At 42.5% G+C, this 18,455-nt stretch overlaps 1 protein-coding gene across 1 annotated transcript in view; it reads right to left on the bottom strand.

Moving 5' to 3' along the window:
- fat4 (FAT atypical cadherin 4) overlaps positions 1–18,455 on the bottom strand; it is a 380,125-nt gene that overhangs the window by 215,058 nt on the left and 146,612 nt on the right. The window contains exon 3 of the mRNA XM_067993487.1: positions 1,524–1,655. Coding sequence (XP_067849588.1) covers positions 1,524–1,655 — 132 coding nt within the window. The remainder of the gene's footprint in view (positions 1–1,523; positions 1,656–18,455) is intronic.

The raw sequence follows: 18,455 nt of genomic DNA, 5'->3' as shown, positions 1-18,455 counted from the left end.
ATTAACTTTCAAAGCATCAAAATGTTCCCTCTCTTAACTTTGTCCTCATTTTTATCTCTCATTTTTAGGTCTTTATGCATCATGGATATATTCCAACCCAGAGAGCAGGCAGACTTTCTTAGTCTTTTTTATCCTCCGACAATCTACAGAACGTTAAGACCCCAGCTAGGTGTCACCTAATCACTACTTCTTGATTTACTGCAGATCCTGCCATTCAAATTTTCATGAGAAACTCAATGGAAAAGGCAAAAATTTAAAATGTACCTATGTGGGACTAAAATTCTTTTTGGGAAAACTGAGATAATGGAGGTGATTTTAGGAGGCAATTGTGGGGGTGTGGGGGGCGGGGGGGCTCCGAAACTTGTGGAAATCCCGTTCAGGTTCAGACGCCAGCTCCAACCCGCTGACTTCCGAGTTTCCCAGTGACCCACATGTGTGCGTGCGGGCGACCCGAAAACAGAAGTCCCGTCAACAATTAAAGCCGGGGGGATGACCGTTAAAGAGCCAAATGTACCCCATTGAGGTAGTTAAGGCACTTCACCTGTAACAGATTAAGCACTTAGAACGATTTTTAACTTACCTAGGCGGCTTGCCCACCACTTTTGATTCATGCCCAGGCGCGAAGGGCTGGATCAGGGAACAAAAAACTAAATAAATTAAATAAAAAACCACAGATAGAAGTGAAAACACTAAATGAACCTACCTTTGCATCTTGCTCCGATGTCTCCCTCTCTGATATCCCCCTCTTCACCCCACCGATCTTCCCCCGATGTCCTCCCGATCTTCCCCTCTCTCCCCCCCCGATCTTCCCCTCTCTCCCCCCCCCCGATCTTCCCCTCTCTCCCCCCCTCTCCCCCCCCCGATCTTCCCCTCTCTCCCCCCCCGATCTTCCCCTCTCTCCCCCCCCCCCGATCTTCCCCTCTCTCCCCCCCCCCGATCTTCCCCTCTCTCCCCCCCCGATCTTCCCCTCTCTCCCCCCCCGATCTTCCCCTCTCTCCCCCCCCCGATCTTCCCCTCTCTCCCCCCCCCGATCTTCCCCTCTCCCCCCCCCGATCTTCCCCTCTCCCCCCCCGATCTTCCCCTCTCCGCCCCCCCCCCGATCTTCCCCTCTGCCTCCCCCAATCTTCCCCTCTCTCCCCCCCGATCTTCCCCTCTCTTCCCCCCCCCCGATCTTCCCCTCTCTCCCCGCCTCCCCCCCCCCCCCCGATCTTCGCCTCTCTCCACCCCCCCCCCCCACCCCGATCTTCCCCTCTCCCCCCCCCCCTAACCTTCCCCTTCCCCTCCCACCGGTCTTCCAGTCCAGCACTGGATGACGTCTGGCTCTCTCTCTTTCTCGCCCCGCCCCCTCGCGTTGCAGCTCCTGATGCCAGCCAGCTTGTCAATCAGATCGCGTTGGACACGGTAAGTTTTGTTGATGCGGGTTTGCCACACGCACCTTCACCACCCCCCCCCCCCCCCCCCCCACCGCCAACCCGCCACCATTGTAAAATCGAGCCCAATAAATCAAGAAACCCAGTACCTACCTCATCTGCATCTGTAGCTGACAATTGTAATATTCGAAACCCATCCCCAATATTTTCTTCAATGATGAGATCCAATGCATCGGTTGGAAACACAGGGGGATTATCATTGATATCCTGCAGTGTTATTTCCACCTGAAAAACAACAAAAATCTGTTAACTCACCACTGGAGTAGCTGATGATATTTGAAGATCTTCTTATACTGCACAACTCTCAAGGGCATGTCATTTCTATCTTTAGGTCAGCCCAGTAGATTGATTCATTGACCACAGTGTCTTGGAGCATATTGGCTGTTAAAAGTGAGAAAAACTGGAAAGGTGTAAAGAACCGTAGTAATGATGAGGGTGGTGGGGGGGGGGGGGGGTCTTGAATAGCAAGTAAGGATATTGTTTGAAAAGAAATTATTTAAAAAGACTCTTTCAAAACCAAATCCTTAAAGTGGAATTCCGTTATCTACCATTAAGATGGTCATGATACAGGGGACAGATAATAGAAATTAGCAGATAAGCTGAGAGTCCCCAAATGACGTTTTTGATTGCTGCTCTGAACTTTGAACGAGCTGTCAGCCTGACTGTGACCTGCCACCTCACATACCTTCCTCTGACTCCAGCCATCAGATCTGCCATAGATCTAAGAGGCACTCTGCCGACAGAGGGTTTTGAAGGGAGTGGCAATCATTTACAATGTCAGCTAGCAGAGGAGACAGGAAGGGAAGTTGGGTTGTCAGCACTTTAGTGGGAATGGGGTCCAGGGAGCAAGAAGTTGGGTCTCATAGACAAGGTGAACTTGGAGAGGCCATGAGAGGAAAAAGGAGAAAAACTGGAGATAGACACAAGTAGAGGGATAGGGCTGGAGGGGTGGGGGGCGGGGAGGCTGGAGGAGGTTTGGCTTGGTGGACAAGGAGAATGAGAAGCCTAGCAGCATTGCACCACCACTGCTTCCCCGCTCAGGCAACACGTTAAAGTAGCAGATCAGTCCCCGATAACATAATCGGAGCCGCCGACTTTGGGTGGGTGTCCTCGTCGCTGGCAATTTAAAATTGCAGTTGGACAAGTTGGGGCGGGAAAAGAACGGGTAAGTGCCCCGCTCCATTTTAACTACCCCCTACCCGGTTTCTGCCAGGCAGGGGGAGTTAAAATTCCTGCCTGTTTAAACACTCCACAGTGCGTGAGTTTGTGCTTAAAATAACTCCAGCTAGTACAGTACCCAGCACAGGAAAATGTTTAAACAGACTGATTTAAATCAGCAGCTCCACAGCACAGTTTCATTAGAGTATGCTAGCCAGATTGCTGGAGGTGAATGAATACTGTTATTAGTTGGAGAGAGGAAGGGACATAGTGGGCTAGTTCTTTCAGGCCTATGATGGGGTCAGTGGCTGGAGTCATGGGTGAGTACGTGGGGGAACTGTGAGCTGTCAGACCAACTGTTGCAGTTCCACTTTACATCCATTGACAGCATCAGGAAGTCTGGGTCAAGTATGGTACGTAGGAACATAAGAACAGGAGTAGGCCATTTAGCCCCTCGAGCCTGTTCTGCCATTCAATGAGATGACAGCTGATCTGTGATCTACCCGCCTTAGACCCCTATCCCTTAATACCTTTGGTGAACAAAAATCTATCAACCTCAGATTTAAAATTAACAATTGAGCTAGCATCAATTGCCATTTGCATAAGAGAGTTCCAAATTTCTACCACCCTTTGTGTGTAGAAGTGTTTCCTAACTTCACTCCTGAAAGTCCTGGCTCTAATTTTTAACATATGCCCCCTAGTCCTAGACTTCCCAACAAGCGGAAATAGTTTCTATCTACCCTATCAGTTCTCCTTAATATCTTGAAAACTTTGATTAAATCACCCCTTAATCTTCTAAATTCCAGGGAATACAACCCTAGTTTGTGTAATCTCTCCTCATAATTTAACTCCTGGAGTCCAAGTATCATTCTAGTAAATCAGCGCTGCACTCCCTCCAAGGCCAAAATATCCTTCCTAAGGTGTGGTGCCCAGAACTGAACACCGTACTCCGGGTGTGGTCTAACCAGGGCTTTGGATAGCTGTAGCATATCTTCTACTCCCTTGTATTCTTGTCTTCTAGATATGAAGGCCAGAATTTCATTAGCCTTTTTGATTATTTTATGTACCTGTCCATGACATTTTAATAATCTATGTACATGGACCACTAAGTCTCTTTGACCGCCACTGTTTTGAGCTTTTCACCATTTAGAAAGTACTTTGATCTATTCTTTTTAGGTCCAAAGTGGATGACCTCACACTTGCCTACATTGAAATCCACTTGCCACAGTTTTGCCCATTCATTTAATCTATTAATATCTGTCTGTAATTTTATGGTTCCATCTACACTGCTTACAATGCTGCCTATATTTGTTTCATCGGTAAACTTGGATACGTGGCTCTCTATCCTGTCATCTAAGTCGTTAATAAATACAGTGAATAGTTGAGGCTCCAACACAATCCCTGTGGGACACCACGAGTCACATCCTGCCAATTTAGGTGCCTTCCCATTATCCCTACTCTCTTGTCTCATGCCGCTCAGCCAATTTCTTAACCAGGTCAATAATCTGTCAATTCCATGAGCTACAACAGTCTCTTATGTGGGACTTTATCGAATGCCTTCTGAAGTCCATATAAGTAACATCCATAGACATTCCCCTGTCCACTACTTTAGTCACCTCTTCAAAAAATTCAAGCAGGTTTGTCAGGCATGACCTACCCTTTACAAACCCATGCTGGCGCTCTCTGATCAGCTGAAAATTTTCAAGGTGTTCAGTTACTCAATCCTTAATTATAGACTCTATTAGTTTCCTGACAACAGATGTTAGGCTAACTGGTTTATAATTCCCTGGTTTCCCTCTCCCACTTTTCTTAAATAGCGCAGTGACATGTGCAATTTTCCAATCTAAAGGAACGGTTCCTGAATCGAGAGAACTTTAGAACATTATAGTTAGGGCATCTGCAATATTCTCACCTACTTCCTTTAAAACTCTGGGATGGAAACCATCTGGCCCTGGGGATTTGTCACTCTTTAGTGCCATTATTTTTTTCATTACTGTTAATTTGCTTACATTAATTATGGTGAATCCCCATCACATGATTCAAAATTAGTTTCCTTGGGGTGTCTGGCACGCTATCCTCTTCCTCTACTGTAAATACTGATGCAAAGTAATTATTTAACATGTCCGCCATTTCCCTACTTTCATTTACAATATCACCATTACCAGTTTTAAGGGGTCCACGTTGCTCTTGACCACCTCTTTTTCCTAATATAATTGTAAAAAATCTTTGTGTTGATTTTGATATCCCTTGAAAGTTTCTTTTCATACTCCCTTTTTGTAGCTCTTACTATCTGTTTTGTCATCCTTTGCTGTTCTTTGTATTTATCTCAGTTGCCAGGATCTGTGCTATATTTTGCATTTTTTGTATGCTTTTTGTTTTACTTTTATGTTGTCCATTACCTCTTTTGTTGTCCATGGCTGTTTTTTTTGCCCCTTAACATGATACACAACCAGCCAACCAGGATTTAAATTCTTCCCACTGATCTTCGGTCGTTTTACCCATTGACAAATTTGTCCAGTTTACTGTGGACAGTCTCTGTCTCATCTCGTTGAAGTTGGCCTTACATAAATTTAGAATCTTAGTAGCTGTTACGGGTTTCTCCTTTTCAAACGCAATGTTGAACTCGATCATATTATGATCACTATTAGATAAATGTTCACCCACCGTTAGGCTGTTAACTAAATCTGGCTAATTACTCATTATTAAATCTAATATGACCTGTCCCCTTGTTGGTTCTAGGACATATTGTTGCAGAAAGCTGTTCTGAACATGGTACAAAGCAGATGGAATGTTCAGCTCCTTTATATTATCCTGAATATGATCTTCGGCTCCAAACTTTGGAAAAACACCTGTTTCCTCTAACCCCACACCAATACACTGACATTTCTCTCTCGCGTCATCTTTATCCTTATAAAGGAGAAGAGAGATGAAAATGGGCTCTGCAGGATCCTAAGCATGGATTTAATTGACAGCTGGATGGACTGAATGGACTGGTCTTGTTCCGAATTTCTTATATTCTTACAATCTATGAAAGCTTGTTAGATTAGTGCTGGATTTGAGGACTGTTGAGAGATGTGATCTCACACCTACTGGAAGCTGGATTCAGCCTGCTCGGGCTTATTTCACGTACAGTCCTAATCTCAACAGCTGTCAGAGAACAGTCTTTTTTCTTTTTATGCAAAACACTCAAGGACAATATTCAATATATGTGTCATTCAATCACCAAGAAATTACGTTGCTGCAACATGCCAGGAGCTACTGGGTGGATCATAAACTATAAAGCAACAACAACAGCATTGCAACACAGCATTAAAGAGCCTGAAGATTGTAAATGTTAACCTGAAACCAAATGTTACACCGACCATGTATAATGGACTGTGCCCAGTTTTAACTTGAACCTAACCCAGTGATCTAATACCAGTGTAATCCATGGATTTTGGCCTCTAGTGCAGAGCTGCTGAATGCTGTGTTGAATAGTCTTTGACCATGAAATCTCATGTGATATGTGACTGCACTGGTGGAAGATTACCCCAGACATGCTTGGATTTTGGCAGTTAATGTCATTTTACTTTTTAATTTACTCAAATTGCTGTTTTTTTTAAGTTTCTTTGTTTAACATCCTTACTGTTTTAAAAAAGTTACAACAAATTCCCATAAAAAGTCGATATACTCTGTGTAAGGCCAAACCCAATCTCAAAATCTAAACAGCCATTTTTTTCTGACGCCTTTTTATTTACAGACCATGGGAGATAAATGGACAGAATAAAGCCAAAACTTAAACAAAGATGACTGGCATTAGCTAGTTTTCCTATTTTCCCATATCACAGTAAATGTGTAGTTCAGATCTGGCAAACTCTTGGAATCTTGGTCTTCAACGAGCTGCTCTGGTCTTCACACCATGGCAAATTCCTTACTTCTTGATTATCATAAAGACAGCAGCTGTCTTCTCTCCATCTTGACAATACTTTGACACAAGGGTTTTCCCATGAGGTTAAGAAATACTCCAACACCAAAGACCACCAAGCAGGAAGAAAATGCACTTTTATAACCAAGAATAAGACTAGCATTCATCTAACTGCTAATAAAAGTGAGATCAGAAGTTTACCAGATTGATTTAGTTTTGCTATTTCTAAATATTCCACTTAATGTATTATAAATCCTATGTGTTTTACAACTTCAGCTTTCCCAGCCAAGTCAAATTTAAATTGGTTCAGCCCAAAAGCCAAACAAACAGTGAACTTGGAAACCATAGGAAAGCTGATTGCTGCATTTTTAATATGAAGTGAACCTAGTAAATATTTATAAATTATGAAAGCTTACACAACTGGAAAAGTTGTTTAACTATGGTTAGAATGAACAAACTCGTTGTCTTTTTATGACAGAACAGCAGACATTGTGGCGATTAAAAGATGAAGAACCAGCCAAGTAATTTTTAAATCGTTCCTTCAGGACGAGGTAGCGGGTAGGCTTGTTAAGAACTCATAGATATCACTCAGCTTTTGATCCAGCGCACTTGCTTTAGGAAATGGGTTATTACCAGGTTGCTCTCTCAGGCATTGGAAGGCTTTATTTTCATGAATTCATCTAATGGAAAACAAACGGCCCAGTGATGAAGCAGCGAATATTATCCCTTCTCTTTTGATCTAATCTCGTTTCTATCATGCAATTTTGTTGAACTGAACCACAGAGAGAAAAGGTAATTTGTAATGCAAAAAAAAGGGAAATAAAAAACACTTGTATAGTGCCTTATCATGTTTTTCATAAATGCCACAATGCAGTGACGGTTATGTAGGTAAATACAGCAGCCATTTTGTAATTAAGCAGGCCCAATAAACAGCAATGAGATGAATGACCAGTTAGCCTATCAAATGAGGTTGTATAAGCCATAGCATCTTACTTAAAACATTTAAAGTACTATTTCTTAGGGTGAATTTTTGTGTTCACCTAGACAAGGCACGGCACGGACACGATGGGCCGAATGGCCTCCTTCTGTGCCGTAACTTTCTATGATTCTGTGATGCAAGTGATGCTCACACTGGGGAACAGAACACTTTCCCATTTCAGGCAGTCAGTATCAGCATCATGCAATTGTAAGTCAGGCGCAGCAGAACCAGATGCAAAAATAAAGGGGGAGTTTTCATCTTGCTACCGCTCCAATTTCAGGTTGTGGGGGAATATTTTTGTTCGGGTATTAAGGTATATGGAGTAAAGGCAGGTAAATGGGGTTGAGGTGCAGATCAGCCATGATCTAATTGAAATCACACTCGAAGGGCTGAATGGCCTACTCCTGTTTCTATGTTCCTAAACTGACAAGAGCTTCATTATCATATTAAAAAGAGGTTGTGAAAGGAATCCAAGCCATTTCCAGCCCCAGAGGAGTAATGGATGCCGGATCTCCAGCACGCCATTGAAACGTGGTTGCGGACAAGACTTCAGATGGACTTGTAGGTGGGAGGACATTTAAAAGGCGCACATACTTTCAAGCTAAGTGCATTAGGCCTATTAAAAGCCTTTCTTATAGTTTCTCTTTGTTCTCAGGAAAACCAGGCCTAACTGCTGCCTAACAAGGGACCGCCTGTTAGGCTGCAACCAACAAAGTAAGATTTTAAAATATACTTACCGGAATGTGGAGCATTCAAAGTACGCGGGCTGCTGCCAGCCACCACTCCCCACCCTCCCAATCACCACTGCTACCTCCCCCACGGCCACAGTCAGCTCCCGACCCGATCGCCCTCTTCCTGGTTACCACCCTCTTCCTGGTCACCACCCTTCCTAGTTGCCTCCCTTCCTGGTCACCTCCCCTCCCGATTGGCCCACTTCCTGCGATCAAAGCAGCCCATTCTTCCATCCCGCTATATCGGCGAGCTGCCTGTTATTGACTGCAGCTCGTCACCTTGATGGTAATGAGGCCCGAGATCCGAATATCGGATGCACCTCCAGCCTCACCATTCAGGCACAAGGGGCGCACTTGAAATTCTTGGCCTATAGTATTAAAACAATGCTGAGCCTACTACTAACTGTAATGGCAACAGCCAAGATGGTGGAAGACCGTAAGTTCATCAACATCTTTTCTCTAATGCTCTTTTCAAAAGAAAACATTTCTGATGGTGAAGTAGCTTTTCTATGAGAGCTGTATTTAACATGTTACTGAAGTCATTTAAGGAACATGCTGCCTGCTGCAGTCTTGGACGGAGTTAGAAATTCATGCTGATAGTACACCCTTTCTTTCACATGTGAACAGATGTAAAACATTTTAGTCTTTCTCTCTTCACAAGCTCTTTTACATAAATGAAGGCAAATGACTGTTTTCTGATTTTACTTCGTGCCGTTGCATTTTCTGCTGCGGCCTGTTTTACAGACTCTGCTGGTTTTACGAGCATGGACCACATTCTTATACCAACTTGTTGCCACAAGACACAAGGCCCTTAATGGATAAATCTGAAAATACAATGAGCTTCAGAATCTGATTTATTGGAGAAGCAATGTCCCTGTTCTTCAGTTTGCTGAGGCAAATGCAAACGAAAGCTTCGCTGCAGAGGAACGCATGATGTACTGGCATATAGATAACACCATAATGCACCATATTATTTTAATAATGTTTAGCAACACACTTATTGGGTTTTTTGTGCCCCACAAACATAGTGGGTCAGAATTTGCTGTCAAAATAAAGTGAGGCTAATGGTGCTCGCCATTATTTATGTGTAAATGGTACAGCAACTTCAGGCGAGGGGCAGATGCGCGGTTAAAAACAGATATCCAAAAGTTCTTGTCCTAGTTGCGTTGTTCCTCCGTTAGCTTCGTGAAAACGACATCTCCCAGTCTGCCTCACCATTAATATGCATTGAACAGCGTGAAGTTCCTGTATTTGCACGATAGATACAATCTAAACTCGCCACAGAAAGTTAAGTCTTGTCACTCCAAGGTCCCTCTGTTCCTCTACATCTCTCAGTATCCTCCCATTTATTGTGTATTCCCTTGCCTTTTTGCCCTCCCCAAATGCATTACCTCACACTTCTCCGGATTGAATTCCATTTGCCACTTTTCTGCCCATCTGACCAGTCCATTGATACCTTCCTGCAGTCTACAGCTTTCTTCCTCACTATCAACCACACGTCCAGCATCTGCAAAGTTCTTAATCATGCCCCTTACATTTAAGTCTGAATCATTGATACCACAAAAAGCAAGGCACTTAGTATTGAATCCTGCTGAATCCCACTGGAAACAGCCTTCCAGTCACAAAAACACCCATCAACCCTTACCCTTTGCTTCCTGCCACTGAGCCATTTTTGGATCCAACCTGCCACTTTCTCTTGGATCCCATGGGCTTTTACTTTTCTGGCCAGTCTGACATGTGGGACCTTGTCAAAACCTTGCTAAAATCCATGTAGACTACATCAAAGGCACTACCCTCATTGACCCTCCTAGTTACCTCCTCAAAAAATTCAATCAATTTAGTCAGACACGGCCTTCCCTTAACAAATCCACACTGACTGTCCTTGATTAATCTGTGCCTTTCTAAACGATGGTTAATACTGTCCCTCAGATTTTTTATAATTTGCCCATCACCGAGATTAGGCTGACTGGCCTCTAATTACTTGGTCTATCCCTTTCTTCCTTTTTAAACAACGGTACAACGTTAGCAGTCCTCCAGTCCTCCGGCACCACGCCTGTAGCCAGAGAGAAATGGAAAATGACGGTCAGAGCCTCTGATACTTCTTCCCTTGCTTTTCTTAACAGGCTGGGATACATTTCATCTGAGCCTGGCGATTTATTTACTTTCAAAGATGCTATGCCCCTTAATATTTCCTCTCTCATTATGTTTATCCCATCCAATACTTCTCATTCCTCTTCCTTAACTACAATGTCTGCATTGTCCCTCTCTTTTGTGAAGCCAGTCACAAAGTATTCATTAAGAACCATACCCACGTGTTCTGCCTCCACACACAGGATAACTTTTTGGTCTCGATTAGGCCCTACTCTTTCCTTAGTTATCCGCTTGCTCTTTATGTATTTATAAAACATCTTTGGGTTTTCCTTGATTTTACTTGCCAATATTTTTTCATACCCTCTATTTGCTTTCCTAATTTCATTTTAATTTCATCCCTGCACTTTCTATATTCCTCTAGGCTTTCTGCAGTATTGAGTTCTCGGTATCTGACATAAGCTTCCCTTTTTTGCCTTATTCTACCCTGTATGCTCCTTGACATTCATGGGGCTCTAGATTTGGGAGTCCCATCCTTTTTTTTGTGGGAACATATTTGCTCTGAACCCTCACTATCTCCTCCTTGAATGCCTCCCACTGCTCTGACACTGATTTATCTTCAAGTAGCTGTTTCCAGTCTATTTTTCCTAAATCACATCTCAGCTTAGTAAAATTGGCCTTTCCCCAATTGAAAACTTTTACTCCTGTTCTATCTTTGTCCTTTTCCATAACTACGCTAAATCTAACTGAATTATGATCACTACCACCAAAATGCTCTCCCACCCTAAAACTAAATCCAGAACTGCCCCCTCTGTTGTTCGACTTGCTACGTACTGACTAAAAAAGTTCTGCTGAATGAATTTTAAGAATTCTGTGCCCTATATATCTTTTACACTGATTCTATCCTAGTTAATATTAGGGTAGTTGAAATCCCCTACTATTACTGACCTATCATATTTCATTAGCAATAGTTTTGCAAACTAAGCACCTTTTTTTTGCAATTTGCTACAGCTTTTCACTTTAAGTGCTGTTGTGTTTTTATGGTCCATTCCCCTTCAGTGTTCCTCCTCTGTGTGGCATTTTAATGTCTGCTGCATGCTTCTATACACAAACCAGTCATCAAGATCTGAATGTGAAAATGTCATGTTTCCTGCATTAGTCCATCATTTTAACAGTCGCTGTTCCCTCACTAGTTCAGGCATAGCACATTACGTATGGCTCCCTCATTAACACGGGGCATACAAAACCTCCCCTCTGAAGAGCATGGTTTTTGCTATAGCATGTTTTTAGTACAGCTTACAAATACAAAGTACTATATAGCACAACCTCATTACATCATCATGTGTGCACAATTATAGAGAATGTACTGCAGAATACACTCCTCATTAAAATTCCAGACCTAGAAATTCTGCAGGGATTCTCTCAATCTTTGCTGAAAACACCATTCCTCTGGGAGTTCTGCTGATCTGCCACCAAAGTTAAAATCTAACTGTACTAAATGGGTCATATAATGTGACAACGCCATAACGTCACAATGCTACTTACAGGCACAATACCAATGGAATGCAGCATCGTGCATGTGAAGTTTTAAATGCAAGCTTTCTAAGATTTTTATTATTCACCCTTTTCTCCATTTTCAGTCCCAAATTTACTATGCACCTTTCTTGACTCACACCTACTCCTAGGAACCTGTAAATGCTCCACATAGCAGCACAGTGAATTATGCCCTACCACTCTGTGGTACTCAAGCATTTTAAAGTTAAGAATTGCAATATTTTCCTCAGTGTGAAACAGCTTGTGTGATGATGAGTTGATGTTTTTATGCAAACATTTTTTATTTTAATTTAAAAAAATATATATTTTTGCGCTGATTGGGCACTTAGCACCAACCAGTCTCAAGTCAAGAGTAACATGACGATTAGATGCAGGGTAAAGCTCCACTACCTTCCCCAAAAATGCATCTAATTTCCAAACTCACAAAAACCCTCCATTTCCCCAATATGACAGTTCTTTTTCCCATGTTCTGTTCCATCCATCCGGAGGCCTCACTGAATGAATTTGCAAATTAGTGCCAAAGTAAAGGCTATCTTTTTGCTGTGGGTCCATGCCCAAATTCATTACTCACAGTGCCCTTACAACCAGCAGACTGATGAGAATTTTACCTACCAGTCTGGGCTTTGTTCAAACTCAGGACGAGAGGTGAAAGGCCAGTGTCTAATCCGGTATTCCATCCATTCCCAGCTAACAACTTTGAGGAGGATAAGTGCGCATTGTGGGAAGTGATGAGAGGCGATAGTGTTTTAAATCATCAGAAAACAGCAATTCAGCATCAATAATTTTTAAATAGAAGAAAATGTTACTGTCGCTCTGTAAACAATTTTGTTTCATCTTTAATACATTAACCACAATCCCCTGGAAATGATTTCCACAGTCTTTTTTTCCTGAAATAAATAGGACAACCAACAGAGATTGTGAAAAAGAATCTTTCACAGATTTGTTACTTCGCTGAAGCAGCCCTCGCACAGCAAATCACTGTCTGGTCACACCAGGCTTTTCAACTGGGCAACTGAGCTGATGAGTGACTTCAAAATCCACAAAGGCAATTTTTTCTAGGCAATATTTTAAGACAGATACCCACTGAAGATTAGGCAAATAGAAAATCTACTTTCTTATATCACTGCACAGTGAAATGCAGCTGATCACAATAAGTACAGCTGACGATGGTAAACAAAGTAATAAGTAACTTGAAAATTCATTTTGACATAATTCCAGTAAGCGCTGATTTAAGTGCAGGGACGAATGATATGCTGTGTCACTTACTCTGCTATCTTAACTTGGCGCACTTAAGTATTATATGATTTGGTTCATATGCTGTCCATTTTTGGCTTGACAAGCAGTACACTTATTTCCCTCAGTCATCATTCCAACTGAAATGTAAGATCTTGAGACACGAATGTAATCAACCAAACAAGATGTTTAGGATGTTGGAAGTAGCTCAGAGGGTGAGGTTCATAGAATCATAGAAGTTTACAACATGGAAACAGGCCCTTCGGCCCAACATGTCCATGTCGCCCCAAGCCTTCAAGCCTCAACTGTTTCATCTGAACAGAACCTTCTTCCCCAATGTCCAAGTGAGAGCAACAGAAGCAGCAATAATGCCATTGGAGGTAATTGGTTTTTGCTCAACCCCTGGGCATTGGAAAGCAGAGTTCACCAAAAGAATTTTGTTAACTGGAGGGAATAATGTATTCCCTCATTCCGTCCATGTTTTCTGTCAGTCAGAATCACTTACTAACTGGGTTAGCTTTTCCAAATGGGAGAATAACACAGTCACAACTCTGAGCTGGCTTTGCAAACTAAGTACTCAGTAAATTACAGTAACTAACACCAGAGAAAATAAAGTAAGGATTTGTTTACTATTGTTTTATGGTGCATTCATCACTACTGAACTGGAAATTTGTTCATTGCATATTGCAATTTTTAGAAGAACCCTCCATGAACACTATTTAAAACAAAGGAATTAAATAAACAGGAGCTGTAATAAAGATTTAGCATACTTTCGCAAAGTATCATGGCTTCCATTGTGTTTGTAGATCTTCAGTCCAGTATTATCCACCTCCCTTACCATGCACACATGTTATCTGGAACCATGCCAACCATAAATTAACATCACTACTGAATGTAACGGAGCACCTTTGCTAATCTGCTGCCACTACCAGCCACAATCTAGTACCCTTACCAATAATGATCTTGGTCTTCTGATGCCCAGGTTTTAGTATTCCACTTGAATCCAATTTTGCCCCTTCATATTGAGCATGGTCTCATCCTAATCCTTTTCCCATGTGTTCAAAACCAACCACGACTGATGTTTTGTTTTAAGGAGGAAGCAAAGCTCTGAAGCTTAGAACTTGGGAATCCTTACTGCTGTAAAAGTATCTTTTTGTTCTTAAAAAATAATAATTGAAGGTTAATGCATAATAAATGTCTGCCAGGAATTATGTATGTACTGCAGATCTGGTCAAAAAAAACTGTTCACAAAGAACTACATTTGGAATTGAAACCAAAGAATAACTTGCCTTGGTCAGAACTGGGTTCTAACCCACTCAAAAAAGAAAAATAAATCCTCACATAATCACAACAGCATTTGAATTGCTGGTTTCGTTAATTTAAAAGATCAAAGTGATTTGCTTCCTTGAGATAATTTACAGCATTGTTCCTTTGATGGGAAAGAGCTGGTTTGTATCATTGTATATTTTATGATCTACCTTAACGTAAAAAGTGGGCACATCTTTTATGATATACCCCACTGCATTTGCCACAATAATTTCTCCATCGTTATTTATAATTATGTATGAAGTATTATTAATTTTGTCTGAGATTATCTACATTAACAGAATTAACAAGTGTTGTTTTTGACACCAAAGAGGTTGAAAGCAGGTGTTTAAAACAGTACTGGAGATCTTTTGAAAATCACTCATATTGGTGTATGTTATGGTCACATGCTAATAAGACCAGTTCTTGACTCATACTAGAAATTACTGACCAGGAAGGAACATGTAATCCTCATCAATCCAGACTTCAGTATTTTCCTGTGTCTCTGAGAAGACCTTCATTGTGTCTCTAATATCCCAGCCCATCATGGTTTCTCTGAGATTCCCTATCCTCTTTGGATATGGTTTTCCACTTCTGCACTCACCAGCCTGTGATTATCTTTTTTATTATTTGTTTATGGGATGTGGGCATCACTGGCAAGGTCAGCATTTATTGCCCATCCCTAATTGCCCTTGAGAAGGTGGTGGTGAGCTGCCTTCTTGAACCGCTGCAGTCCGTGTGGTGAAGGTTCTCCCACAGTTCTGTTAGGTAGGGAGTTCCAGGATTTTGATCCAGCGACGATGAAGGAACAGCGATACATTTCCCACTTGGGATGGTGTGTGACTTGGAGAGGAACGTACAGTTGGCGTTGTTCCCATGTGCCTGCTGTCCTTGTTCTTCTAGGTAGTAGAGGTCGTGGGTTTGGGAGGTGCTGTCGAAGAAGCCTTGGCAAGTTGCTGCAGTGCATCCTGTAGATGGTACACACTGCAGCCACTGTGTGCCGGTGGTGAAGAGAGTGAATGTTTAGGGTGGTGGATGGGGTGCCAATCAAGCGGGCTGCTTTGTCCTGGATGGTGTCGAGCTTCCTGAGTATTGTTGGAGCTGCACTCATCCAGGCAAGTGGAAAGTATTCCATCACACTCCTGACTTGTGCCTTGTAGATGGTGGAAAGGCTTTGGGGAGTCACGAGGTGAGCCACTCGCCGCAGACTACCCAGCCTCTGACCTGCTCTTGTAGCCACAGTATTTATATGGCTGGTCCAGTTAAGTTTCTGGTCAATGGTGACCCCCAGGATGTTGATGGTGGGGGATTCGGCAATAGTAATGCCGTTGAATGTCAAGGGGAGGTGGTTAGACTATCTACTTATTCACTTTAATTGGCAGAAAATTATGGGCTGGCGAACGCAGAATGGAAAATCCCTGGCCCTTGTGTCAGACATGCCCCTGCTGTCTCTATATCTATAAAATGCCTCACTATCTAATTTGCATCTCCAAGTTCCTCACAGCCCACTCAGTGGGCACGATTTTAACAGTGAAAAACTGTTGGGTTGGGGGCAGGAGGGCATTCAAAATTGCAACCATTTCAGACCTGCCCCCAACCTGCCCATTTCCGGTTTTCACCAGGGCAGGAGAAGAGGTGGGCGACCAAACCGCTCCCAGGAGGTGGGTCAGGCCTTAAAACCTTTCAAGGATGCTTTAGGCCTCCATTTTCCCACAGTTTACAATTTCAACCCCGGGGGGCCAGGATTCCCGGACCTTCTCTTTCCCACCATGTGAAAGGAGGCGAGAAGGCCCAAGTCTAACAGGTAGGTGCCTTTCAGGCATAGATTTTGGTCCCGGAGTAGCAGGAGTGCTTCACCCAGGCCCAACAAGCCTACCTGCAGCGACCCCCACAATGATCGCAGGCCCGCACCCCTGATCTCCCCCCCCAACTATCATGGACCCCCGACCCCAATGATCATGGACCCCCGACCCCAATCCCCTCCCCCCCAACGATCGCGGACCCCCGATCCCGACACCCCCCCCTTAACTGACCCCTGATCCCTCCCCCCATGACTGACAACCCCTGTGTCAAGCTATGCCCCCGTGCTAAGCCATGCCTTGTACCAACCTGTGCATCATGCCAATTCATGCCCCATGCCAACCCATGCCTATGCCCCCAGCCCACCCATGCCCCTGTGCCCACCCGTGCCCCCCCCCCCATCCATATAAACAAAGACTTACCCGAAGACTTACCTGAACACACCCTCTCGTCCTCTCCCTGGCTGCTCTCCCGTCTGACTGAGGCCAGCCGGTCAATCAGGCTGGTCAGTCGGACAGCAAACAGACAAAAAAAAACACGTCCTTACATCAAAATCATAAGGATGTCCGGGAAACCCGTACTTCCGGGTTTCCCGTCCGCCCACTTCCCAGCTCGGGGTCAAAATCATGCCCAGCCTCTATGAAATCTCCCAATTCTCCTTCTTCTCTGTAATTCCTCCCATGACATGTGTCCAGTTCTGACGGCTGCAGCATTTCTGATCCTCAAGTCCCCCTAAGATAAGTTAATGGTGCAGTAATATAAATTCAATGTTGCTAAACCAACATTGCCACGTGAAACCCTTTCCTAATGGTAATTTAATGGTATCATAAAGGCTCCCTCTTTAAATTTGGTATTATTTTAAGCTACAGTTCTAGTACATAGTAATATTACAGAAGCTGTACAGTGTGATCACCAGTTAGTGGAATAATTGGACCAGTATTCAAAGAACGACTGCAAATCAGGAAATGTCACCGCAAAGAACATTTTGCACAACTCAAGACTGATACATTTTTCTGCAAAATTAAATTTACTGATACATTTGTGGTAAATATGAGGTAAATACAATAAACTTAACTTCATGGTAAGTTTAAGAAAGACTTGCATTTATGTAATGTCTTATCATGTCTCGCAGAAATGCTCTAGGTGCTTCATATACAATGAATTACTTGGAGATAAATTTATACGCATGAATAGAGCAAAAATTTCCTGATTTACATGATGTTTTTGTGCAGAACCCATGAGCACTCCACCAACAGTATTTGCTTCATCCGATTAGCACTTTAACTACGGTAAATGTTTGTGAACGGTGCCTATAGAACCAAAGAACATACAGTGACCATATTAAAAATGTCTGAATTCATCCTTTTCTTTGTTCATTGCTTTGCTTACAAAACCTTGATTTTTTTTTGGAGGGGCATGGGAGTTTCTCTGCAAAACGATGGCTTTGGTTATTTTAATCAATTGGTTAGCATGATCTAATTGGTTACTCTGTCTTCTACTGTATCTGCATTCAGTTAACAAGATACAGATTGTCACCTATGTGGGTAACATTAAGGTTTTCACATCTTTATTCTGAATACACATGGATGTGCACAGAACAATAAGAACAAGCCATTCTAGCTAAAATGTAGTTCAAATTTTATTTAAAAAAATCAGAGTTTAAGGAAACAAAAACTTAGGTGGAAGTACTACCAAAGTGTGTTACTGTTTTGACAAGGGAATTTTAAATTGAGTGTCACAACAAGCACTGTAATCCTGCTAAAGATAGTGGAATGGCTACATCAGAGTGTATATATTAGATATCAATTGTTTACAGACCTAAAACAAAGACACTCAGTGTTTTGCGTACTGCATCTCCCATATTTTTCATAACTTATTCAACTGTTTAAATACTCTGTCAAATCACTGCATGAAAGATTTACAGTGATGTTGTTCCAAGCACTCCAGGGCTCAGTGTGTCAAGCGTATGGTTCCATACATTGTTTCAGCTGTCTATTTCACATGGCAAATATAAGCACACAAAAAAAGCACAAGATTCAGATGTAAACTATCTATTTCTCATGCTTTTTACACACATGCACTAATGACTGACTTTATATGTCAAAACAAAAATGATCATCACCAGTAATATTTGACCATTATTTGCATGTAGAAAGTCACCAACCTATTTTGTTAGGGCTAGAAGTCATTTTTAGCCTCACTAGTAACATTCTGGCCTATATTAGGTGAAACAACCTTTACACATATCATATGGCACAGAATCTCATGTTGCA

This window comes from Heptranchias perlo, chromosome 1, assembly GCF_035084215.1.
Source record: "Heptranchias perlo isolate sHepPer1 chromosome 1, sHepPer1.hap1, whole genome shotgun sequence".
Lineage (NCBI taxonomy): Eukaryota > Metazoa > Chordata > Chondrichthyes > Hexanchiformes > Hexanchidae > Heptranchias > Heptranchias perlo.
Note: the sequence above shows the minus strand (reverse complement) of the source record. Positions and strands in the feature narration are given on the sequence as shown.